Source organism: Podarcis bocagei (genome assembly GCF_964188305.1).
Source record: "Podarcis bocagei genome assembly, chromosome: 1".
Taxonomy (NCBI): domain Eukaryota; kingdom Metazoa; phylum Chordata; class Lepidosauria; order Squamata; family Lacertidae; genus Podarcis; species Podarcis bocagei.
The window spans coordinates 80,419,088-80,444,636 of record NC_138125.1 but is presented as its reverse complement, the minus strand read 5'-3'; the positions used below and the strand labels follow the sequence as shown (position 1 = coordinate 80,444,636).

Below are 25,549 nucleotides of genomic sequence, written 5' to 3'. Positions count from 1 at the left end.
ACCTCTCAATAATCCAGAGTGAGCTAGTTCTGAATCTGCTATATACAGGGAAAACCTTACTGTTCTATTGCAGTAATAGGGAACTTGTGGCCCTCCATATGTTATTTGACTACAACTCCATTGACCAAGTTATTTTCATAGTGTTTAAGTGTGTTTTGCACTGCTTTGGAAATGAAAAATGTGAGGTTTCTACTTTTATTATTCTTTTACTGGATAAAGTGGAATGCTTTTGCAATCTTAAGAAATTTATGTATCTCAAAAAAATCACATGGAAAGAGCAAATATATCTTGATACCTTTTAGAAAGACATAAGCACTACTGATGATCTGTAAATAACAGAACCACACATGGTTTTCCAAGTGACAGTAAGTCGTTCCACGCAATATTGTTATACAGTATGTGGTGGTGAATTGCAAAAGCACTACTGTGACCATATAACACAGCAATCAGAGCTTATGGCTGAGTTTGGCAACAAGATAGTAGGCACAATTATACCAAGGGAGAAGGCCTGAAAACCTTCCTGTCATAGAATACCGTATTTTTCGCTCTATAACACGCACCAGACCATAACACGCACATAGTTTTTAGAGGAAGAAAACAAGGAAAAAAATATTCTAAATGAAATAATGGATATATGATTTTTGTGGTTCATGCTGTGGCCACAGACATGTGATCTGACAGTGAGTTTGGAGTAGCCCAATGCAAAAATCCTGAGGATCCATGTGGATCCATGCTTTGTAACCACAGAGGAGGGAAGGAAGGGGAACCATGGATCCTCTGCTCACGACTGCAGCAGATCCCCCCCGCCACCTGCAGGCATTCACTCCATAACACGCACAGACATTTCCCCTTACTTTCTAGGAGGAAAAAAGTGAGTGTTATGGTGCAAAAAATACAGTGGTGCCTCGCAAGACGAAATTAATTCGTTCCGCAAGTTTTTTCTTCTTGCGAGTTTTTCGTCTTGCGAAGCATGGTTTCCCATAGGAATGCATTGAAAATCAATCAATGCGTTCCTATGGAGACCGTCCGGGGACAGAGGGGAAGCGCCGCATGCCTTCCCCTCTGTCCCTGAACCTGTTTAAAGCAAGGGGCGGTGGGGAGAAGATTGCTTCTCCCCGTTGCCTGCCCCGCAATCTCCAGGGACAGAGGGGAAAGCGCGCGCGCCTTCCTCTCTGTCCCCGGACCTGTTTTAAAGCAAGGGAAGGGGCAGCGGGGAGAATCGCTTCTCCCCGTTGCCGCCCCTTGGTTCAAAAGGGGCCCGGGGAGAGAGGGGAAGGTGTGCGCGCCTTCCCCTCTGTCCCCTCTTTTGAAGCAAGGGGCGGAGGGGAGAAGATCGCTTCTCCCCGTTGCCACCCCTTGGTTCAAAAGGGGTCCGGGGAGAGAGGGGAAGGTGCGCGCGCCTTCCCCTCTGTCCCCTCTTTTGAAGCAAGGGGCAGAGGGGAGAAGATCGCTTCTCCCCGTTGCCACCCCTTGGTTCAAAAGGGGTCCGGGGAGAGAGGGGAAGGTGCACGCGCCTTCCCCGCTATCCCTGGAGCTTGCGCGGCAAGCTTCATTTTGCGAAGCAAGCCCATAGGGAAATGCGTCTTGCGAAGCGGCTAGGAAAACGTAAAACTCCTTCGTCTAGCGAGTTTTTCATCTTCCGAGGCGTTCGTCTTGCGGGGTACCACTGTACAGTGGTACCTCGCAAGACGAATGCCTCGCAAGACAAAAACTCGCTAGACGAAAGGTTTTTCCGTTTGCGATTTGCCTCGCAAGACGAATTTCCCTATGGGCTTGCTTCGCAAGACGAAAACGTCTTGCGACTTTGTTAAACCGTTAAAACCGTGCTTCGCAAGACGAAAAATTCGCTAGACGGCAAACTTGCGGAACGAATTAATTTCGTCTTGCGAGGCACCACTGTACGGTAATTATGAAAAACACCAAATTTCCTTCTCCAGCCTGCAGGAGGCAGTGTTTGTGTGAAACCATATTTGGAACTCACTACAAAACCTTTTTGAACCTGTTACACCCTTTGCCCTCTCTTTTTAATGCCAAGACGAAAGTGACCTTATTTCTCCTATCTCAAGGGTGAGAGCCCACGCATTCCCCATTGCAATTGCAGCAAAGTCTCTCAATATTTGTGTGTTTATTTCTCAAATATCTAGAGGTTGGCCTACTTATTTTTGCGCGGTCAGTAGGGAGACTTCGTACACAAAATGTGATGAAAAGGTATTGCTTTAGGTCCTTGTTAATTTCCTACTTTACACTTATTTTATGAGGCTTTTACTCTATTGCTTCCATCCATCTCTCTCCAGCCAAGTAATATCAGATTTATGAAGTAATAATTGAGGGAGAAACATGGAACACTCTCTGAAGAGAGCAAGTTAAAAAACTATCTTTTACTCTTGCATGATGACATATGTTACTTATCTCCCTAATGATTCTGGCAAAAAGGACTATATTTCAAAGCTAATGGGGTATTCGTTCTAGTCTGGCTAACAGCCACCGTTTTTAATCTAATTGCTTCTGCTTTCTAATTTCAGGGATGAGTAAAAGGATATATGTAAAATCCTAGATAAATACTTTCTTAAAACGTAGGCTGTTCTATTAGATGCAGCATCCGTAGCTGTGCTTTCGGCATATGCAGTAATCCTCAACTATTAAGTGACCTGTCATTTTCAGAGTACTGTATCACAAAACCACCTATTTGTTTTGAGTCACCTTTGCACTGCTTTATCAGTTAATGTACAGTGGCTGCCATTTGCCTGGAGGGCTAAGGTAGGAATGCCAATAAACATACAGTACAGAGGTGGAATTCAACACTGTAGTAGATGGATCGTTCTGACAATACAACCATCTCTCCTTGCCAGACAGAATGATCTCTCCTCTCCCCACACACTGTTCTGAGGGTTCGCCTGACCTTCCTGAGCAAATTTGGGGAGTGAAGGGAGTCTTGTTGTCCTACCAGGACTCTACCAGGGAACATGGTAGAGGTGTGTATGATTATGAATTGTATGGAGAAACTGGAAAGAGATAAGTTTTTCTCATAATACTAGAATCCGGGACCATCCAGTAAAGCTGAATGTTGGAAGATTGAGGGCAGACCCCCCAAAAGTAATTTGTCACAAGGCACATAATTCAACTGTGAATTCTGCTCTCAAAGACATAGTGATGGCCACCACCTTGGATGGCTTTATTATGTATCAAATTTCAAAATTATTTGACCTGTCTCTTTATGTAGAGCCCAGAGGTTGAAAACTATGTGAGGAGCCCACCCTTGCTGCAACATCTTGGTCCCAGAATCAGGCTGCAGTCCTATATCCACAAACATGGGAGTAATTCCCATTGAATCCAGTGGATTTTACTTTTAAGTAATGTAAAGAATTGTGCTGCTGGGACCTTTAGCAGGCAGATGGTTGGTTTTCATAAAACCTGGTAGTAAGGATTGTTCTCTTCTTTATGAAAACTCCCAGATCTTCATCATTTTCCTTTCCATTCAATACAGGTGTGGGTAACCTTTGGCCTTCCAGACATTGCTGAACTACAACTCCCATCAGTCCCTGCAAGCATAACCAATGGTCAGGGAAGCTGGAAGCTGTAGTTCAACAGCATCTGGAGGTCCAAAGGTTCTCCACACCTGATTTAATGTGGTGGATACTCGATATTATATTTTCCTCCTTCTTTCCCTCATTTTTGGTTGCGATATTTAGAAATATGGCTGTTTGCAGCAAACCAGAGATCTAATCTCAGTTTGCAAGCCTCCAGATTTCTATTCAGGAACCCAATACCACAAATGATGCTGTCTGTCTGAAAACAGATACGTACATATCTAACCAATTTGAAATGCACCTGCAACACGTTGCTCCCAGCGGTTATGTAGGTTCTAAGTGATTTAGTCAGAAATGAGAGAGGAACAATTATCATCAACCGTTGAGAAAACGCAAAGAATTGAATGTTGGGAGATAATAGTGTAATTAGGCAGCTGGCAGGAGAGTTGCCCATCCTTATCAGTCTCCATGGCAACAGTGGTCCAAAGAGTCATCAGTTACAGCGAGGAGTAGAACATAATCTTCAGCAAGAAAGATGAGATCTATAAAGAGTTAGTTTTTCACTCTTGTCTGTCACTTATCTGCTTTCTAAGACAATTACCCTCCAATATCAGACTAAGAGAAAAGTGGCTTAAGGACAGTAAATTAATCTGCATTGCTTATTATCTCATTGGCAAATATACAATGAATTCAGAGCTTGAAACTTGCAGTTTATACAATGTATTTTCATAAGTTGGTCACAGTCTACAAATTATTATTTTATTTTGTTTATTTTCTAGAAAAATTATATATTATTCTTTTGTTAGAAATATTGCCAAAAGGATAAGTTTCAATTTAGGGCAAAGATACTTTTGAGACACAGGTATAGATTAACATTATAAAATGTATTCTTTAATGCTAAAAGGCCCATGTATGCAGCAAGCTTACCAAAAAAAATCTTTCATGCGTCTCAAGAACACACTACAACAGGAGTCGAGGTAATGGTCATTAATATGTCCGTTAGGAGGGAGGTCTAAACAACTTATTAGGCATAGGAATATTAATAACTATTAAACAATATGATCAAAAGTGCCTACTTGTACAGAGGCTGCAAACTAGAAATACTAAGTTGTATTGAAGGAGTTCCCATGGAACATGTTTAGATATGGGCTATCTTTTCACATTGGAAGTACTGTACCTGCTAGTATGTACCGCCCTGTGTTTTTTAGATTTTGCAGAATCAGTCTTTTATTTTAGTGCTGTACAAGTTTATCTTCCCTTCTCTTTATTCATGTTTTTAAAGGGTAATAAATGTAAACATAGCTCTTGTAATTATCTTGCATTGTAAACTATACTGACATGGACTCAAGAGACGTGCTGGCAGAAACGGATTGGCAAAAAGTGACTTTTCCACCCCCTGGCACCACAGACTTTCTCATTCTCTAGCACGGCTCAGCCAGTTGTTTCTCCCTGCCTTCTAATTTCTTTATTCCACACCCTCCATTTGAGCAGAAACTGGGCATGTGCAGAAACTGCCCAGCAGAGGGTCATGGAGGCCATTGTTTACATCCTTTAGTATAGTTTGGAAGCTGTACTAAGTGAAACGATTATTATTATTATTATTATTATTATTATTATTATTATTATTATTATTACTACAGTACTACTACTACTACTACTACAGGAAATCAAACAAGTTAGCCATAAAAATGGAGTGATACCAACTATTTCTTCTCCATTTATTATTGCAAACCTTCAATTCCAAATATAAGAAATTATATATGTATATGTAGTCAAAGTTGATAAACAGAAGAACACAAACACATATTGCTAGTGGAAAAGAAGTCTATTAGAAAAATAGGAAATTTTGAAGCATGGATCTGTACAAATTAAATGGAATTTTCTGCTGTGGTAGTGCTTGTGCAGATTTATGCTTTTGCGCTCATCAGTGTTAAAACAAAACAGAAAATTAGTACTAGTTACAGGTAGGTAGCCGTGTTGGTCTGCTGTAGTCGAAACAAAATAAAATAAATAAAATAAAATAAAAACATAAAAAATTCCTTCCTGTAGCAACTAAGTTAGAGACCAACTAAGTTAGTTATTGGTGTGGTCTCTAAAGTGCTACTGGAAAGATTTTATTATTTTATTTTATTTAGAAAATTAGTAGACATTTGAGGAGCCACAGGAGATAAGTGCCAGAGCTGCAAGAAGTGAAAAGTTAAAGGGGGAAGTAGAGGGTGTGGAAAGGTGGTTAGTAGAACCAAGAACTGACCCAGCTATATAAAACCAATGCAATCTGCCCGCTCCCTTGTGTGGAGTGGTTTTATTCTGGATGTTTCACCACTTATTGAAGTATCTCTAGATTGAGGTAGTTCAGATTCAGATGGGGAAATAAGCATAGTTGCAGCTGATTGAAGGTAATGTCATGTGGATGACTCTTGATTTAATGAGAGAAGACAGGCAGACCCCAATCCACGCTAAAGCCAAATGCGGCCAAGCCCTGAATTTGCACAAGTTCTCCCATAGAGATCCTGAGAAAGTACCAGAACATTCACATCAAATGGAGACCTCTTGCACCTATTCTCTGATCTCATCCTGCTCACTGCTCCATTTAGGAGGGCCAGGCTGCTGGGCTCTTGGAGGGGTAGAAGACGTCAGCTTAAAAGTACTGGGGCAGCATGCCAAAGGTGCTTGTGGCAACATGCCAAGGGAGGGAGGGTTATACTGGAATCCTACAAGGAGCCCTTTTACACCCTTCTCCACTACATGGTGGAGGGACGCGGGTGGCGCTGTGGCTAAAACCTCAGCGCCTAGGGCTTGCTGATCGCATGGTCAGCGGTTCGAATCCCCACGGCGGGGTGAGCTCCCGTCTTTCGGTCCCAGCTCCTGCCCACCTAGCAGTTCAAAAGCATCCCTAAGTGCAAGTAGATAAATAGGTACTGCTTTCTAGCGGGAAGGTAAACGGCGTTTCCGTGTGCTGCGCTGGTGCCGGCTCGCCAGAGCAGCTTCGTCATGCTGGCCACGTGACCTGGAAGTGTCTCCGGACAGCGCTGGGCCCCGGCCTCTTAAGTGAGATGGGCGCACAACCCTAGAGTCGGACACGACTGGCCCGTACAGGCAGGGGTACCTTTACCTTTACCACTACATGGCAAAAGCAGAATTGCAACCACAAAGTTTAATCTGTATTTGAAAAAGACACATTTTTGAGACCTTCAAGTTAGCTCAGTTGGTTAGAGCGTGATGCTGATAACACCAAGGTTGCAGGTTTGATTCCCATATGGGACAGCTGCATATTCCTGCATTGCTGGGATTGGACTAGATGATACTCAGGGTCGTTTCCAACTCTGCAACTCTATGATTCTAAGTGATTGGCAGCAATTCCTATTAGTTTCAGGGGGTTGATGGTGTGAAGTGCTTTGAGGCTGGGCTACCACTTTTTATTTTCTTTCAGGATCTTTGACATGACATCTGGAATTACTTTAGGTTTAAACTGGTGAAGCCAAAGGGAGCCTTCTTCTGGTATCTATCCAATAAGTTTTTGGCTCAAATGAACCTATTCCCAATAGTTTTGAATAAAGAATTTATTGAGTAAATTATGGTTCTCTCAAAATGCCACTTTGTGCCAAACCACACTGGCTTTCTCCCTTGTTTTCAAGAAGTGTCCTCAACTCAAAGAATTGGATGTCATGAATGTGTACTATGGAAGGATGTGTAAAAAAGGATTTTGCAATGCATAATGAAATGTTGAGTTCTGGAAAATCATTAGTGATAAATTTTACTTTACTAATCCTTCTAGACAACAATCCTAGCTACACTTATCAGGGAGAAAGCTCAAGTGAACACAGTGGAAATGATTTCTAAGTAAACATGCATAGAATTCTGTTCCAGTTGCAGATAGGTAGCCGTGTTGGTCTGCCATAGTCAAAATAAAAAAATTCCTTCCAGTAGCACCTTAAAGACCAACTTAAAGTTGGTCTTTAAGGTGCTACTGGAAGGAATTTTTTTATATAGAATTCTGTTGTTAGTCACTTTTATGCTTCTATGACTTCATCTCCAAAGACTCCTTCATTGCTTGGAGAAAACACTCAGTTTAAAGCTTTTGGGTTCACTTTCAAATACTGCAGTGCAAAATTATCCAAGCCAAGCTCTCAGGTATGAATTAATGCAAGTTAGTTTTGGATTGTTGAACACCCAACTCAGTGGGCAGTTACTTTCGGATCACAGACACTTTCCTTTTAATCAGTTAATGTATATGTGACCTTATTATAGCATTTATCTCTGGCACTTAGTTTGAAAATTAATAGGGCGGAATATTTTTTTGACACATGGGGAATCAGAGCAGAACTGAAAAAGGATACACTAGGGGAAGCCAAATCGGTGCATCCAGATGTTCCACTCCAGCTACCACCAGCCCCAGTCAGCATGGTCAATGATTAGGAATGAATGGAGCTGTTGTCATCTGGAGAGCACCCCATTGGCTATCCCAGGCTTATATCCTGTATCTCTCTTTGGGTGCACATATGTGGTTTTGCATGTGTGTGATGGGTATATGTATGAATTCATATCTCTGAAAAAATTGGTGTGTGTGTGTGTGATGGGGCTGCCTACTCCAGCCTCATTGCCTGGGGCCCAGTGACACCAATACATGTTCCAATCCAAGCAGAGCTTCTTTCCAGCTGGGTTACTCTAATACAGGGGTTGTCAACCTGGTCCCTACCACCCACTAGTGGGCGTTTCAGGATTCTAGGTGGGCGGTAGAGGGTTCTACGGCACAAGTTGAATCCTCCTTCCATTGAGCACTGGTGGGCGGTAAGGAAAGATGCATTAGTGGGCAGTAGGTATAAAAAGGTTGACTACCCCTGCTCTAATATCTTCTCTCTCCAGCTGCCAATGAAGAAACAGTGTAAGTGTATGCTGTCATCAGCTTTTGAACCTGAGCAGAATAAACCGCAACATCAGAAATCCCTGTGACAGAAGCTGAAATGTGCTTTCTGTAAATCTCCTGTTATTTATTTATCCAACTAGATTTATATACCACTTAATTAACAAAAAATCTGTCTTTGAAAACAACTATACATAAAATTGATCAAAATATAGATAAATTTAGCAATTTAAAAATATATGTAATAAAATTACATGTTACATTACTCATATGAGCTCCTGAATATAAGAGTGTTACTGTGAAACACAATGGATAAATTTGACCCTCAGTCCAAAATTCTATTGCTTTGCCAAAGATGAAAAATACTAAAATGAACTGAATACATAACCCTTGGAACTTACAGTGTCAACTTTCCTTAAGGGACCTTGGAACAGCATTGTCTAATCTTCAAGTCCTCTGGATGGCTCGCTGTGGGCTTCCAGATTTAGATGGTATCTCTTCCTGCTGCTCTTTGAAGGTAGGACAGATTTGAAATATTTCTTCAGTTGCCCTGTTTACTTAATGTTCAGCTTCTTTTTATGAGGCATTTATGAGGCAGAGAACCTTAAGTTCCTGTCCATTTTCTTTCTTTAACTGATGCTGGAGCCTTTTAAAAATTAAGTTTAGGTCTGATAAAAATCAGTGCCATTCCTTGTACTTAAAAGGTACTTCCATCATAATTTATCATGTATTGTGCTTGGCAATTCTGGGTCTTGAGGGGGTCTAAAGTTCAGTATTGTGCCATATCTCAAACTGCAAGCCATGGGTTCGTTGTCATTACTTAATGTGCAGTGGTTAAAACTTCATGTTGATAAGGTCCCTTTGGTTTCCTTTAGGAACTCTACATAGCATATAACAATATTGCTGACTTAAGTCAACTTAGCCTGTTGGAGCACCTTGAGATTCTCGACCTAGAAGGAAACAACGTGGAGGACCTCAGTCAGATTCAGTATCTGGGGCTCTGTGTTACTCTGTCTACCCTTACAGTGGAGGGAAATCTTATTTGCTTGAAGCCAAGCCCCCAATCTCCAGAGGTAACTTGGCTTGCTTTTAGATTCCGTTTAAAAACGTGCACCTGTGTTTTAATCTGATTACTAGAAGATACTGCTTAGCACAGCATAGTTTGCCATGTGAATGCTTACCGAGGGAGGCAAATGCTACCCACTCCACGTGAATAGCTAAGTAGCTGTTGTCTCTAGGAACATCACCTCGTGCTCGGCCAGAGAGGGTTTTTACAATCAAGCGGTCTATAAATTTTATGAAATAAATAAATAAATAAATGGCAACTGACTTAAGCACCCCCAAGCACTGGGTGAGCACTGTGCAACCCAAAGCGTATTTGAAGGGAGTTCTGCTGAAATCAGTGGGATGTGTTTATATGAAGATGTTTCAGAAAAGAAAGAAATAATAATGGCTGCCTGGTTTGTACATTAAGAATGGCCACAGCTTTCTGAAACACCCTTGTTGGTGGCTGCAGTTCAGAACCTATCCTCCATGTCAGTTTTGTTCATTTCTAGTACAGGAATCCCTCTTGCAGGCCACTCTTGGAATTCTCAAGAGATTCAAAGCCAATTTGTTGTGTAATGGGGGTCTACTGTGTAAGTAAGATCCTTGCGGCGTACACGGCAAAAATGTGGTCCCCTGGTACATGGGCAGTCTTGTATTGATTGTGCTTGTGGCAAATTAAGATCAGCAGCCAAAATCCTAGACACATGCCTACCACAACAGAGAGGGCTTTTTCAGCAGTAGGGAACATGCTAACACCTGGAATATTGCACATGCCCCATCAACAAAGGCCTTTAGAGGAGCCCCAAAGACTTATTTATTCTCAGCCACATTTGCTTAAATAAGATTTATTGGCCTGCCGAGTTGAATTGGTTTCAGCTATAATTATTTATTGGCGTTCAGTGTTGTTGGTGGGTTTTTAAAATAATAATAATAATAATTGAAACCACTGCTAAAACAAAACTTTCCCCCTCTGTTTTAGCAGCGCTTTCTATGAAAACCTCCTTGCGCTGTTGAAGCAAGGTATGCTCCCACCACTCATAAATGGATTGGGAACATGTCTTCCCCATCAAAAAGCAACCAGGAGCTCTCTTTATGCTCATGGTTGTTCCTTTATAGCCACACGGGTACCTGTCCTACACCTTATACCCCATATGATGCCTGGTGAGGGGCAGGTGGGTATGGTTTACAAGGAACAGCCTCGCAGTCCGGATTAGACCTGCAAGCTGGAGATTCCCCTCTTTGCACTGTTGCATCTAAGGCCATGCTTCATATTTGCATACCACCTTCAAATGTAGAAATAATACAAATATATCTTCTAGACTTCATCCAAACAAGGATAGCTAATAATTCTGCCTGGCCCTTTCTATGTAAAATAAAAATAAAATTACATACGGTTTACTGATTCGGCTAAATTTACAGCTCTCTCTACAGGCTGTCTGTTTGCTCAGTGTAATTTGATTTCCAGATGAGCTCATCTCTTCCAGACATTAAAACCCAAAGCAACAATCTAATGATGAATGTGGTGGTCTCTATCACAGCTGTTTCAATAGCACTCTGTGTCCATATATGTGTGTGTGTGCATGTAATGTGATGCACCCCCCTCAACCCTGATAGCATTACAGACTTGTAGACTGGAAAACCTATAGCTTCCATATAACAGAAAGCAAATGCACTACGTAAAAAGATGATTTTTTTCTTCTGTACTAGGTATTTACCCTATTGTGGGAAAGAATATAGGCCGAAAGTTCATCAGCCAGTCTTAACATTATACAGATGGAGTAGCAGTTTGTAGTTCATTGAAAGTGGGGGAAATATTCCAGGTGCATATATTTACCACTACTGCTACTTTGCTTCAGTTCTCTTGTAGCACTATACAAAATCTAGGGGTGATGCACCCTCCCAGAATCATGCAATCTAAAGGCTGCTCCAGAAGATGCAGTTTTAATGCATGTGTCTAAAGCCATCTGTTAGTAACCAGCAACTGTGGCCTGGGGGCTTAGTCCAGTCCCTAGGGGCTTCCCATCTGGTCCTAGCATAGCGCCTGATCTCAAGGATGCCTCATAATGCAGCTTGTCATTTCTCCTACACAAGATGAGTCATAAGCAAAGAACTCTGACCTCCTCCTCTCCAGCATGTGCAGCAGAGGAGGCTTGGGGGAGTCCTCCCTTTACGGACCCCAGCTGCTCCCTCTTTGCTTGGCCATGGCTGAGTCACAGGAGGCAGTAGGTGAGGTGCATAAAGGGGGGGGGGGGACACTAAGAAAAGCCTCTCTGGCTGATCACACTTTGCCTTGCCTTAAGTTTGTGTAGGAATCGGTTAGTAGGACGAAAGTACTGTAGATGTAGCCCAGTAGTTGCTGACCAGGTTCTAGTTTCCTATATCTTAAAGTGCAAAAGAAAAAGGTCATAGTGGAGGTAGAGGAAGCTTCTGTAGTCTAGATCTAGAGTGTGTGTAGTTCAGGTCTGCAGGATCTACTTTGCTTTTTTACTAAAACCCCGAGAACCACAGACAGCCATACACTTAAAATTAAGGAACAAAGGCGCTTCTGAACATGTGCTCAGCCCTGGATTTTCTTCAGCACCAGAACTAACCAAAATTAGTCCTGTCACACAGCATCCCACTCCTAGTTTTTCTGTAAGGTTTCTTCTTTTCAGCAGAACAATTGTAAGGCCCATCTAGATGCAAAGTGATGGAGAAAAGGGATTTTACACTCTTGTCTCCACACCACAGTTCTAGTCTGAATCAAGCTCTCTGCACCTGCTAGTTTGGCCTAGATAAACTAGGGATAGTTTAAAAGGGGGGGGAGGGGGAAGTTAGAAACTCTTGCAAATCTACTGTAAATAATCCAGGACTCTACCAATAGATTACAGTCTACATTCTACCCATCCCTGGACTAGATGAGCTAGTGGACTTTGTTTCATAGTGTCTTTATGTGGTTCCTGCCCACTTCTCAGATTTCCCTCCCCTCTCCCTTGTCAAAATGTGTTTGAAATGACTACACTGAGAAATTTCTGCTTTGGGTTTTTCCCCCTCAGGTCCCAGACTACAACTACAGAGCTGAGGTGAAAAAACTCGTCCCTCATTTAAAGTATTTGGATGAAATACCAGCAGACCAAACTGATCTTCCTTTCCCATGCAAGATGAACAAGGAGTGGCTACTTGTCAAGGAATCCATCAAAGATGGAAGTCTAGTTGAAGAGGCATCTTGTTCAGGCAAGCCAAATTATTTCCCAAGGATCCATTTTTGCTGGGGACAAGGTTTCAGGGGGAGATAATGTGTACATACATAGATCCATGCACACTCTCTTGTACGCACCAGAGCCAGGCCTGGTTATCAGGGATAAGAATGGGCAGTAGCTTTTGCAAGAGTGTAAGGGTAGAGTTAGATGTGATAGCAGCAAAAGTGTGTCTTCACACAGAACACTCTAAACAGCTGTAAGACAGAGAGAGATAGGTGTGGCTCCTCTTGTGTGGTAGGTGGGAAAGGAGCTTCAAAGCCCTCCACGTCCTGCTCCCCACCCCCTTGGCTCTCACACTGTTTTTCTTCTCAAGATTTGCTAGGGAAAAGGTGGCTAGAGATAGTGAAACAAGCAGCAGGCAGTGAAAGGGTTCAGAAGCCTCCCACTGGCTGCTTCGCCATGTCTGAAATTGTCCACCTCACCTCACCAGCAGCAGACAACATTTGAAAACTTTGGTCTGTCACTGTTAACATCAAGGTTCAGCTGAATACTACCCTGAGGGAGATAATAATAATAATAATAATAATAATAATAATAATAATAATAATAATAATATCCCGCCCACCTGGCTGGGCTTCCCCAGCCACTCTGGGCGGCTTCCAACAAAATACTAAAATACAGTAATCCATCAAACATTAAAAGCTTCCCTAAACAGGGCTGCCTTCAGATGTCTTCTAAAAGTCTGGTAGTTGTTGTTCTCTTTGACATCTGGTAGGAGGGCGTTCCACTTGGTCCATTTGGTCCAGAACAGGAACAATGAACTAATACTGCCTTCTTGATGAAGTTTTGAAGCTTATTGATTATACTGCTTGCAGTGAAATTCTTTTCCCAGGAGTTAGACATCCTGAAAATTATGGATTATTACTGTATTTATTTAAAATACTAATGCATTTCCAAAATAACTCATTAAGGCTCCAAAGTACTTTGTCTTTGGTTCCATTCAGAAGTTAATGACCTAGTATTGTGCTGTGTTCTTTGATTAAACTGTTCCTGCTCTTTTCACGAGACCTTCTGGAGATGATGAGAAATTTTAGCTTTGAAAATACAATAATGGTGTACCAACATACACCACTGACTGAAATTATGACATAGATGACAACTTTGTTTGGAGCCATCCTGAAATATATATAAAAAATCAGAGACCAGTTGATGACAAACCAGAACTGGTGGCATATGTTTTGCTAGACTCCCATTCCATAATTTTTACCTAAATGTGGAAACCCTATAGCTGGATCCAAAAAAACTTCAACTGTTATTTAAGTCATTACCATTTCAAAGTTGGTTCTGAATACCTGCTCCCGTACCTGCATTCTAAGCTTCTGTTCAGCGGTTGCTGAACAGCTTGGTAGGTTCCTGGATGAAACATCTGCTTTGGATCCATTCCAGTCCGGCTTCCGTGCTGGCCATGGGACCGAGACGGCTCTGGTCGCCCTAACAGATGATCTCCGTAGACAGCTGGATCGAGGCGGGTCGGGGCTGCTGATTCTTTTAGATCTGTCAGCAGCCTTTGACATGGTCGATCACGAACTCCTGGACCACCGCCTTGCCGACGTGGGGATCCAGGGCACAGTCCTTCAATGGCTGCGCTCGTTTCTCTCTGATCGGGGACAGAGGGTGGCGCTTGGGGGGGAATTGTCATCGCGTCACTCCTTGGTGTGTGGAGTGCCTCAGGGTGCGATTCTCTCCCCGATGCTTTTTAACATCTTTATGCGCCCCCTCGCCCAGCTTGTCCGGAGTTTTGGGCTGGGTTGCCATCAGTATGCTGATGACACCCAACTCTATCTGTTGATGGATGGCCATCCTAACTCGGCCCCAGACACACTGACCAGATGTCTGGAAGCTGTGGCTGGATGGTTACGTGGGAGCCGGTTGAAGTTAAATCCTTCGAAGACAGAGGTCCTCTGGCTGGGGCGGGACGATATGGGATCGAGGGGGCAACTCCCATCTCTTGCGGGGGTGCAATTAGTGCCAGCACCGTCCGTTAAGAGTTTGGGTGTAATCTTCGATACCTCCCTCTCTATGGAGGCGCAGATTACAGCTATAACAAAGGCGGCATTTTTTCATCTCCGCCAAGCTAAGCAGTTGGCCCCTTATCTCTCTCGCCCTGACCTAGCCACTGTGATCCATGCGACGGTCACCTCCAGACTGGATTATTGTAACTCGCTCTACGTGGGGCTGCCCTTGAGACTGACCCAGAAACTCCAGCGGGTGCAGAATGCCGCGGCGAGACTCCTTATGGGGTCTTCGCTGCGAGATCACATTCATCCAGTACTATACCAGCTGCACTGGCTCCCGGTGGAGTACAGGATCAGGTTCAAGGTGCTGGTTTTAACCTTTAAAGCCCTATACGGCCTAGGACCCTCGTACCTACGGGACCGCCTCTCCTGGTATGCCCCACAGAGAAACCTACGGTCTGCAAATAATAACACCCTCAAGGTCCCAGGCCTCAGAGAGGTTAGGCTGGCCTCAACCAGAGCCAGGGCCTTCTCGGCTGCAGCTCCAACCTGGTGGAACGCTCTGTCACAAGAGACTAGGGCCCTGCGGGACCTGACATCCTTCCGCAGGGCCTGCAAGACAGAGTTGTTCCGCCAGGCCTTTGGTCAGGGCGCAGCCTGACTCCCTCCTCCGGCAACCTGCACAGAATTTTGTTTAATCGGTTGCCATCAATTTGATTTTAACTAATTTTTATAATGAAACATTTTTAGAATGTGTTATTATTTGATTGTTTATTTGACTGTTGTTAGCCGCCCTGAGCCCGGCTTGGCTGGGGAGGGCGGGATATAAATAAAATTTATTATTATTATTATTATTATTTCTATACCTTGCTGTCAGATATTTACATCTCTACAGAACCAGGGTGGCTGGAAGGTGACACTGACAATGAAGAAAGCTAGCACTCTCGAGGCTCCAACAGGAGAGCGCACGAGCACCAACATTACCTTAGAATATGGAAAAGAATTTCCTTTGTTCTGCTCATTATCACTGCTTTGCTAAACTGAACATTTATACCATCTTATTATGTGTTGCAATATCTCACTGAACCCCCCCCCCCCCCGTTTAGATTCTTATTTAGGACCTGTAGCAAGAAGGCCCGGCTCTGCTGTGAGACCTGCCATAACTCAGCTCTTGTCAGCTTCTCGGCCTCAGGTTCCACAAAGACCACTTAGTGCCCATTTGCTCTCTGGTAGTAGCACCCTCCTGGAGGCTACAATCTGTGATGAGATGTTGCCTGAAGATGACGCCAGTGACTTGACACATGGTAAGGGAATACCTGGTTCCATTCTTGCCTAACCTCCCATTTGCAAACCTTTCTTCCAAAAGCATGTGTGCATGTGAACAGATGATTTAAAAGCATTCTTGCTCTCCCATATATTTCCTTGAATGACATGTAGGTGCATTGGGCACAGACTTCTATTTTTGTATAGCTCTTTCAGCTAATAGGAGCATGGAAATAAGCACAGTGGGTTAAAAGGCATTGTTTGATGGCTCAAACTTCATTTCATTTCATTTATATTATTGCTGCCCTTCAGTAGGATAATCCACTATGTTATAGTGAGTTTGTCCCCAGCTCTCTTGCCATACAGATAGACAAACTTCTGCCTTACAGTGACTAGATGTAAAGAGACCACTTGACAATTATGTTGAGCTGAGCAATGTGAGATTTGCCCATTATTACAATCTCCACCTCAGTTCACCTTTGCATGCTATTCAGTGGTGTCGAAGCAGTAGCTGTGCACCAATAGTTAAACCAAAATGGGAAAGCCTACTACTTCCTTTCCCTAAATATGAAAAGCAGTGAATGAGCCAGCTGTATTGTTGAATATGTTAAAGGGAATGGGCTGATAGCATGCATAACAGCCAGCCATTGTTCTTTCTCTTGCAGTCCTCTTTTGCCTGCTTGTAACCCTTCTTCAGCTGGCTAAATATTCGCTCCCTTGCGATTCCCATGATGCTTGATCCTATGCTGCTATTAAGCTTTTCCCTTGACCAATTTTCACCTGAATAGTGGGAGAATTTTCTCTCCCTGAACCCCCCCCCCCTGAGCTTATGCTGCTCAGCTGCCTGGGAAACCAGTGAGAATGGTGAAAAGAGGGGGTTCAACAGAAGAAAAAAGTTGATCTTTATCTGTAGCTCTCCCCCTTCCTGCTGCTCTGCTGTTCAGTAGGAGAGTACATTGCAGACCATGTAAGATTATGCAGTGGGTCAGAAGCAATCCAGGGAATGCAGATTGCCCACTTCTGGACAAGACATAGGGAAAAAATGCATGTTTCTTAGAGATTATGCGTATTGACCAAAGAATGTGGTCAAGAATATTAAAAAAATTCAGTGACATTTCCCATGGCCTGTTGGGAGAATATGCATATATTTACCAGTGTTGAAGAAATGATTCTTCAACATCAGCTTTATTGGACTGGCCATGTTGTTTGAGCAACTACTCTATTCCAAATTTAAAAATGGAAAGCGTAATGTGATGGTCAACAAAAGAGGTTTAAAGACTTTCTCAAGGCAAATCTTTAAAAATGTAGTATAAACACCTATAATTGGGAAACACTGGCCTGCGAGCGCTCCAGTTGGAGAACAGCCTTTACCAAAGGTGTCATGGACTTTGAAGATGCTTGAACTGAGGACAAAAGGGAGAAACGTGCTAAGAGGAAGGCACGCTTGGCAAACCCTCACCATGATCAAATCCTGCCCGGAAACCTATGTCCCCACTGTGGAAGGATGTGTGCATCCAGAATTGGCCTCCACAGTCACTTACGGACTTACTGTTAATACCATGTTCATGGAAGACAATCTTACTCGGCTACGAGTGATCGCCAAAGAAGAAGAAGACCAGGAATTGTGCACAAGTCCCTATTCATGGAAAGATTATGGACACATTCTCCATGACACTTGGTGAATGTGCTCAATGGCTGGTTGTTATGCACATTAACCATACAACTTGCATTCCCTTTAACATACCGGTATATAAGGAAATGGGATGACAGTATAGGAAGATTTCTGTGGCTGTGAAATGGTAAACTGGAACAAACCCTCTTACTTTTCTTTTTCCAGGTGTCAGCAGAGTTATTTGTGGGAACCCCATCAAAGCTCTTCATGCACGGAGACAGAAACTAGGTGTAGGTTTTCTTTCATATGTAATTTCTTTTTTCTTTTTCTTTTCTTCTTGGCAAGCCAGCATGTCATTAATTCTAGGGAGATAAAAGCTGAAGAGTTCTATAGAATTCCATAGATTTCTACTGTGTAGAAGACCATTCTGAGAAGAAACAAACTTTGAAAAAAGTTAATTGCATGTCTGTACAGCTCAAGCTGCAAGGCGGTGTAGGGCCTTCCATTGTGGGGTGGGATGCCAGCACATGAGAATATAGAGAAGTGACAGATATATATCTAAACTATCACTGCATCCCACTAAACTGCTGTCTACTTTAATGGAGAAAATAAAACATAGTGCTTCAAGACGCTGGGCTTCTCCGCAGTTACGTTTCCTCCTCTCCTTCCAGGCACAGTCCACACTTTAAAGCTGCATGTCTGAGTGTCCTTTTTTTACTTCAGAGATTTCCCTGTGAAAACCCGCTCTCTGAAGCTCATTGGAGCAAATGGCAATCCACTTCAAAACCAAATTGATGTTTGCTCCAACGGGGAAAGCTCCAGGGCAAACACAACAACACTTGTGCACAGAACTTTTAAGCCTGGACCTGTGCCTGGAAAGTGTGGATAAGTCCATTGTTGCAGTGAAGGGGTTTATAACAGGTATGTGTATCTGCGCTCAGAACACATAGAAGTGTGTTCTGAGTCCTTTATTTTATATTTCCTACTGGGTAGTTATTTTAACTTTATAAAGTCTTGATTTATATTTTTTAAAGAATACCTAGAAGTGCACTGTGTGTGTATACACATGGAGTGGGTTTTTGTTTTTTGTTTGCCACACACAATGTATTCTGGTTCTCTCTGCAATATAGACATCATCCTTCATACAAACATTGCCTCATAATTATGGGCATTTTACAAGTTATTATATAAAAGCTACCCTGTGTCTTGGTCAGGCTGGGCTTCAGAGCGGCCTTGCACACGATGGAAGCCCACTATGAAAGCTGATAGGGGCATTGCTGAGGGGAGGATTGTAGCAGGGTGCCCTGCCTCTCCTCAGTTCCTTGAATAATGATGAGTGCTAATGAAGGAAAGGTCACTGCTAGGACACACCATTAAACAGGCAACAGGTGGAATTGTCATGGAAGCAGCCTACCTGGCCCTCTGCTCCTTCATCCTGCAGTAGTCTGTCAGTCCATGCAGCCCACCCCATCTTTTGTGGCTCCACAGCAGTAGCCTGGTGGTGTAGCATGCACTGGCCACAATAAGAGGAATTCTTTACCTCAGAAAATGGTTGCGAAAAGAAATTTAACTTGTAAAAAACAAACAATCTGTGGTCCTGGAGAAATGAGAAGTTTTCAGTCAAATATATAATGAACAGCAGATGTGTTCTGACATTATTTCACCTATGTTGCAGCCTACAGTAATGAACCTGTTTCAGCCACCAAGTCAGCCAGCAGTACATCCCTTTGGCATTGAAGAAACTGATTATGTAAATACGGACGACATCTACGCTGAGCTGAAACTCCTGAAAGAGCATCACCTCCAGTAAGAGTTCAAATTTAGTCTTATTAAGACAGCTTGTCAAGTGAGCTACTCCCCAGATAAAGCAACCAGTGAGCACTGTATGGAATGAACACTCAACTATAAGCTGACTTGCTTCTGTCCAAGCCATGACCTAGGCGCAGGATACCTTAAGGATCACCTCCTCCTATACAAGCCTGAGTGCTGCCTAAGATCTGATGGAGAGCCCCTTCTCTATGTCTGTTATGTGGGGGGACTGTTGTTGGGGATAAGAGAGAGGGAATTCTAAGGGGTGGCACCTAAATAGTGGAATACTTTGTCCCATGAGGCTCAGTTGGCCCCTTCTCATGGTATTTTGCCTTGGCCAAAACTTTACTGTATTTGATTTTTATTGACTTTTTTACCAGCTTTTTCTGTTCTATCTGTTGCACCTGTCTGTTTTTAATTGTGTGTGGGGGTTTTTTAAATAGTATTGGATTTTATAGCAGTATTAATTGTTGCTATCTACCCTCAGCGATGTATAAGCACTAGAAGGGCAGAATATAAATATTTAAATATATATTTTGATTAAAATTATTAAATAAACATTGCAAAATATCAAATGGAATAAAATAGTTGATAATATCAACCTTTAGCTTCTTTTCAGAAAACCTGTCTTGCTCCAAGATGCTCCGTGCTGCATCTCTTAGACCATTCTAAACACACACAAAACTTAAGGCATGTGAACTATGGAAACTTTTGTGACCCAGCACATTTACCCCATTTTTAAGGACCCTTGCTCACTAGATTATCCTGTTCTCAAAATTAGCATATGAAAGTTTAGTTCTCTGCCTTTTTCTTCTCACTGAGATAAGATAAGCACTTAAGCCACCTTGTGGCAGTTCTGAGGAATTGCCCTTCACGCTTAAATTCTGATGTAATCTGTTCCCAGAACTGATTTGTCACCTGTTAAATCAAGATGTTCTTCCCACGGATGAAGTAGTCTCTTTTTACAGATTGGAAAACAAAGGTTGTACTAACAGAGATTCCCTGCAGACTATGTTGTACATGGGGAATAGGGAACCTATAGCCCTCCAACTGTTGGGGTACAACTCCCATCAGCCCCAGCCAGAATGGCCAATAGTTGGCATGATGATGAGCATTATAGTGCAGCAAACATCTAGAGGGCACCAAGTAACCATTCCCTGCTGTACATCTTTGGCTCACATCGTTGCCGTCAGTCAACCTTGCTGCTCACCTTGATTGCTGTATGTCTGGAAGGAATGGTGTAGGCAAGGCTTTTCCTCCATCTCATCAATCTTTCTTTCAGGGTTTTTGTCCTATGTTTCAAATTTAGCATTAAAGTGCAATGGGGAGTTCCTGTGTCTATCTGTGTGATGGGACACCCACCTACATCCACACCCATTTTTTAAAAATTGTGTTAATTTATTCACAAAAAAATTAAATTGCTTTACAATTGCTGCTTCAAAAGCAGTTAACCAAACAACGAAATAAAGCCTCTTGAAACCAACCTATGAAAATTCATATCAATGCTAAAAATAAAAACACATAAAATGGGGCTAATTTTCAAAAGCACAGAATAGTCTCCATCCATTTCTATAATGCCATGAGAGGGAGCCAAATGAACAGCTCCCAGAAGCGAGTTCCAAAGCTTTCAGAAGGGTTTTTGGTGGAAGCTTTCTCTTTGTGGCATTTCTTCCAAAAAGAGACTTGCCAAAGCTCAAATCTGAACATCATCTAAAAGTGTTGCGAGAATACAGTGCCAGGGTTAAAGCTTGTCTCCGAAGGAGTATTGTAACATGGAGTATTTTACTCTTACTTAGATAGGGTCATTATATATCTTAAATCTATAGATTCTGGTGTGCATTATGTTTTTTAATGTGTCAGAACATGTGGTTTGGATAGGGCAGGAAGAAAATCAAACTTACTAGCATCAAATTTCTGGCAGGCACCTACAAGCTCTCCAAAGGGCAAATTCTCCCCAGGAGCTAAAAACAACACCAACATTAAGTGAGGAGGAGGAACACTACAGCCTGAGTGACAGCTGTGATGAAGATCTGAAAGAAGCCACTCAGGAGGAGATCATGGAAATCACATCATCAGATTCTTCTTGCCAGTCCCGTCTTTCTCAGTCGTCATCAGGTACATTATCCTAATGATTAATGCACCCCTTGTTACTGACAAGTACAGTGGTGCCTCACAAGACGAAATTAATCCGTTCCGCGAGTATCTTCGTCTAGCGGTTTTTTCGTCTTGCGAAGCAACCCTATTAGCGGCTTAGCGGATTAGCGCTATTAGCGGTTTAGCGGCTATTAAAGGCTTAGCGGCTTAGTTGCTAAAAGGCTATTAAAGGCTTAGCGGCTTAGAAAAAGGGGGGGGAGTGAAAAAAAATCTCAAGACTCGCAAGACATTTTCGTCTTGCAAAGCAAGCCCATAGGGAAATTCATCCTGCGAAGTGCATTGAAAAACGGAAAACCCTTTCGTCTAACGGGTTTTCCGTCTTGCGAGGCATTCGTCTTGCGGGGCACCACTGTAACAGCAATTATATGCCTGCCTTAGGATTTGTAGTTCTAAAGTTCCTGTGATATGTATGTATCTTTGGCAGATTTCCATTTTCTCTGTCAAAAATATGTGCATGGAATTATCTTTCCTATCCTTTTCTTCTGAGATACACACATGGGGATTTTTTTGGCTAACAAAATAAGCACGGGTTGGCTTGAGTAATTATTTTAGCAAACTTCCTATTTGAGATACCTATGCTTAAAAGAATCACAAGACCCGAAGTATGTGCTCAGAAGAGAAATAATGCTAACTTGTATCAACATTGTATTTGCATTCAGATTACAATATTTTTGTCCCTGCCTTCTGATTTCAGAATATGAAGGCAAGGAAGAAAGAGAGAGAAGGCAGGTTGTGATGGCAAGGTTCCAGAGACCAGAAGTTATAGAGTATGATAGGGAGGTGCATGTGAAGAAGCATTTCTGATCATTTAAACTACTGGAAGCCATAGGAGATCAAGATTTCCTTTGATTTCCCATGATTGAATGCCTGCCTACTTTCCAACTTTCCACAGTAACTATTGGGTTTTGTAACAAACACCAAGATTCTTTAGAAGCTGTACCAAGTAGGACGTAAAGTGTGGAACAGAGAGCTTTTCCCATTCAATCTTTGTAACTTGAATGATGGGAGAGTTCAACTCATACTGACGTTCTGTGTACACTGCATAGGGAGTGAGTGCCATTCAGTTTAGTGGGACTTATTTATGTGTAAACGTGCACTGAATTATACTATCAGTCCTTTAATATTTTGAAACCTCTCATAGCTAAATAGATGGAAATTCAGGCCATTCTAATAACAGGAGTTCCTGGTCTAAATCCACCTCAGTTCATGAAAGCCTCTTAACTACAGTTGTTGTTGTTCTTGTTGTTGTTGGCATCTGCCTGTCTCAGGAGACAATGGAGGAGTGCGCCTTTGGGGGTGAAGTCAAACTCAAACTGTTGGAAGGTTACAGCACCTGTGTTTGCTGATTTACTCTCTCAAGTGGATGGGAATGAAGTTACATGCTCTGCTTCTAAATTGCTGTGCTTTCCCTTTGCATTTCAGATTCATTGCACGTCCAGGAAAATTCATTGCCCACCATTATAAAGCGCTCTATTGTACCCTCTCCTCCAAAAAGTCCCTCACCTGCATTCGTACAGCGAGTGAGAACTGAGTTTGTTGGAGCTAGACGCCTGAAAGTGCACAGTTCAGAAAAGGCAGTTCTACCGAAGCCACAGCCTTCATCAACTCAGAACAATGATACAGTGCAGAATGTGTTTGAGAAGACTACTGTTCAGAGTCTCAGCAGAAAACCTGATTTCTCCTTATCTGATACATCTATCTTAAGTCAGAGGCATAGGACTTTTGGCCCCGACCGCAAGCAGACCAAGAGACCTGTTTCAGGACCAGCAACAATTGGACCAACAAACATCAGGTTGGGATACTTAGGTAGTTCTTTCACTAGGATTGCTAAACCAAATGGAACAAATCCACATGGGATAAAGGCTGCTTCATAACATCCAGGATGGAGTGAACTGTGCTTTAAAGTTTAACCCATTGGCTTTGGTTTTAAGCATACCTAACTCTCTCTCTCAAGAGTGTGATTGCAGGCTTTTGATCTTATACTTACTACTTGGTTTTCTGTTTTGGGTGGTGTTATCCTTCTCAAAAATGAGTTCCAAGAAGCTTCATTGACAACGTGCATCTAAGATTAGCTTCAGCTGTTCAGCACCTGTCCACTGCACATCTCCCTTTCATAGATTAACAATGGATCTATCTATCTACCCTGCTTTTCAGAAAAAATTGTCTCAACAGGTCAGCACAAGGAGGACCATCTGGGAGGTTTGGAGGTTCCTCTATATACTCTTCCTCTTGCAGACGCATCAGCCTGTAGTGCAAGCTAAGTTGCTCCTGACACTTGCAACATATTCTCCCTTATTAATATTATTAATATTATTATTATAACATTTATCCATAATTTACTACATAAAATGTCTCAAAGCAACTCACAGTTGGAAAAAAACATACAAAGGCAAGTATTTAAAACAACATCAAAAGAATAAAACAACATTATTTACCCAAAGTGCTCATCCTGCAGTATTATATAAAGGATGAATCCTACACCACCCAGCTAAAAGACAAACACCAAAAACAGCTAGGTGCCATATGAGCCCAGTTAAGAACCAAATGCTAGGGTAAATAATAATGCCTTTGGCTGGCACCTAAAAGTTGATAATGATGGCATCAGGCATATCTCCCTAGGGAGAAAATTGCATAACCATCACTGAAAAGACTTGTTCTCACGTTGCCACATTCCACACATTCACAGACTCTGGAGAGGCAGTCTAAGGTACTGAGGTCTGAGTTACATCAGTCTTTGTAGATGAAAACCAGCACTTCAAACTGAGGCTAAAACTAATGGGCAGCCGATGCATTTTGGGCAGGATCTGTGTTACATGCCTTCTACTCCCAGTTGACAATCTGGCTTCTGAATTCTGCACTAGCTGCAGTTTACAAATTATCTTCAAAGGTAGCTGCATGTATGATAAAACGCATTTCAGTAATCTAGCCTAAAGGTTATAATAGCATAGACTGCAGAAGCAAGGCTATCCCAGTCCAGAGAGGTCTGCAGCTGGGCCACCAGTCAAAGCTGATGGAAGATACTCTGTGCCACCAAGGCCACTTGTGCTTCCAGTGACAGTAATGGGTCCACAGGTACCCCAAGCTGCATGCTGTATACTGTATCTCTGTAACTGAGTGGTGTGTTGTTCTCTATGCTAATGAGGTGGGACATAGGGGGTACAGAAGAGGTTTTATCCCTCTTTGTTGCATCCAGCACAGAAGGTTAAGTGACTATACAATTCTAGCTTAGTCTCTGAAACATATTTGTGCCAACTCACTGTACTCTGGTGTTTCTTGTTTTCAGAGCCTCTGTAGATAGAAAGCTCCTCAGGATGATCAACTCTCATCAACCTGCTGTTCGCTCATGCACAAGAATGCCAGAGGGACTTGCAGTTCTGAACGTGGTCCGCCCTCTGACTGCCAAGGCTGCCCTGCAGAGCTTGCCGAGCAAGCCAAATATCTCAATGACGGCTCAAAGCAAGACTCCCAAATTGTAGGAAATGCCCTCAGCAGCTGTGCGTATGTTGTTGCCAAGTCACAGACGCTTTCAGCTGCTTTCTGTGTTTCCCATCTTCCTATGAGCAACACAGGCTGGCTTCTCTGACTCATCGCGATCTCTGAACACAGCAGTGCCCTAGGTAAGCAAAGCAGTTTGAATAAACAATTTGATTGACCTCAAACAAAACTGCTGCTGCGAATGGAGAATCTGCAACTCCCCTATCAACCATTTTGGCAGCTTCTGCAAAAGGAGGAATGAAAGCTTGTGCCGCCATAGCCCTTTCAAGTGACTGTATGCCTGATGTTTACAGCAGCTGCGTGCCTGGCCTCATGGGCAGGGTGGCCCCTTTGACTCATCCAGTGGGAGGAAGGTACAGACCATCCTTCAGCATTCCCTCAGGTATCCAGCTGCAGCTACTTCCGTGTGTCCAACTGCTGTTAAAGGGATGCAGTCCCTCTTGTGAAATCATACAACAGACTGGGAAAGCTGTGTAGAATGGAATTGAGTGTGCTTTGAGCAGGACTCTCGCTTTCAGAGCACATCCTTGATTCAGGCATGGACTTGGATTCCACGTTGATGTAGAAACACTCCATCTTGCTTGAAA

At 42.7% G+C, this 25,549-nt stretch overlaps 1 protein-coding gene and 1 long non-coding RNA gene across 5 annotated transcripts in view; one reads left to right on the top strand and one right to left on the bottom strand.

Annotated features, from left to right (window-relative positions):
- LRRC56 (leucine rich repeat containing 56) overlaps nt 1–25,131 on the top strand; it is a 44,781-nt gene extending 19,650 nt beyond the window's left edge. For 3 of the 4 annotated variants that reach the window (XM_081168343.1, XM_081168344.1, XM_081168346.1), the window contains 9 exons: nt 8,809–8,905; nt 9,264–9,461; nt 12,471–12,648; nt 15,736–15,933; nt 17,730–17,794; nt 19,180–19,310; nt 21,235–21,428; nt 22,890–23,259; nt 24,751–25,131. In XM_081168343.1, the coding sequence (XP_081024469.1) occupies nt 8,809–8,905; nt 9,264–9,461; nt 12,471–12,648; nt 15,736–15,933; nt 17,730–17,794; nt 19,180–19,310; nt 21,235–21,428; nt 22,890–23,259; nt 24,751–24,943 (1,624 nt within the window). In that variant the 3' untranslated portion in view covers nt 24,944–25,131. Of the gene's footprint in view, nt 1–8,808; nt 8,906–9,263; nt 9,462–12,470; nt 12,649–15,735; nt 15,934–17,729; nt 17,795–19,179; nt 19,311–21,234; nt 21,429–22,889; nt 23,274–24,750 lie in introns of all 4 variants that reach the window. The other variant, XM_081168345.1, reaches the window with a different exon arrangement.
- Nucleotides 5,640–7,384, bottom strand: LOC308572462. Its single transcript, XR_014001770.1, has 2 exons — nt 6,640–7,384; nt 5,640–6,260 (listed from the first exon to the last, which is right to left on the bottom strand). It is a non-coding gene; the product is annotated as an uncharacterized lncRNA (long non-coding RNA).
- Nucleotides 25,132–25,549: the final 418 nt, after the last annotated feature.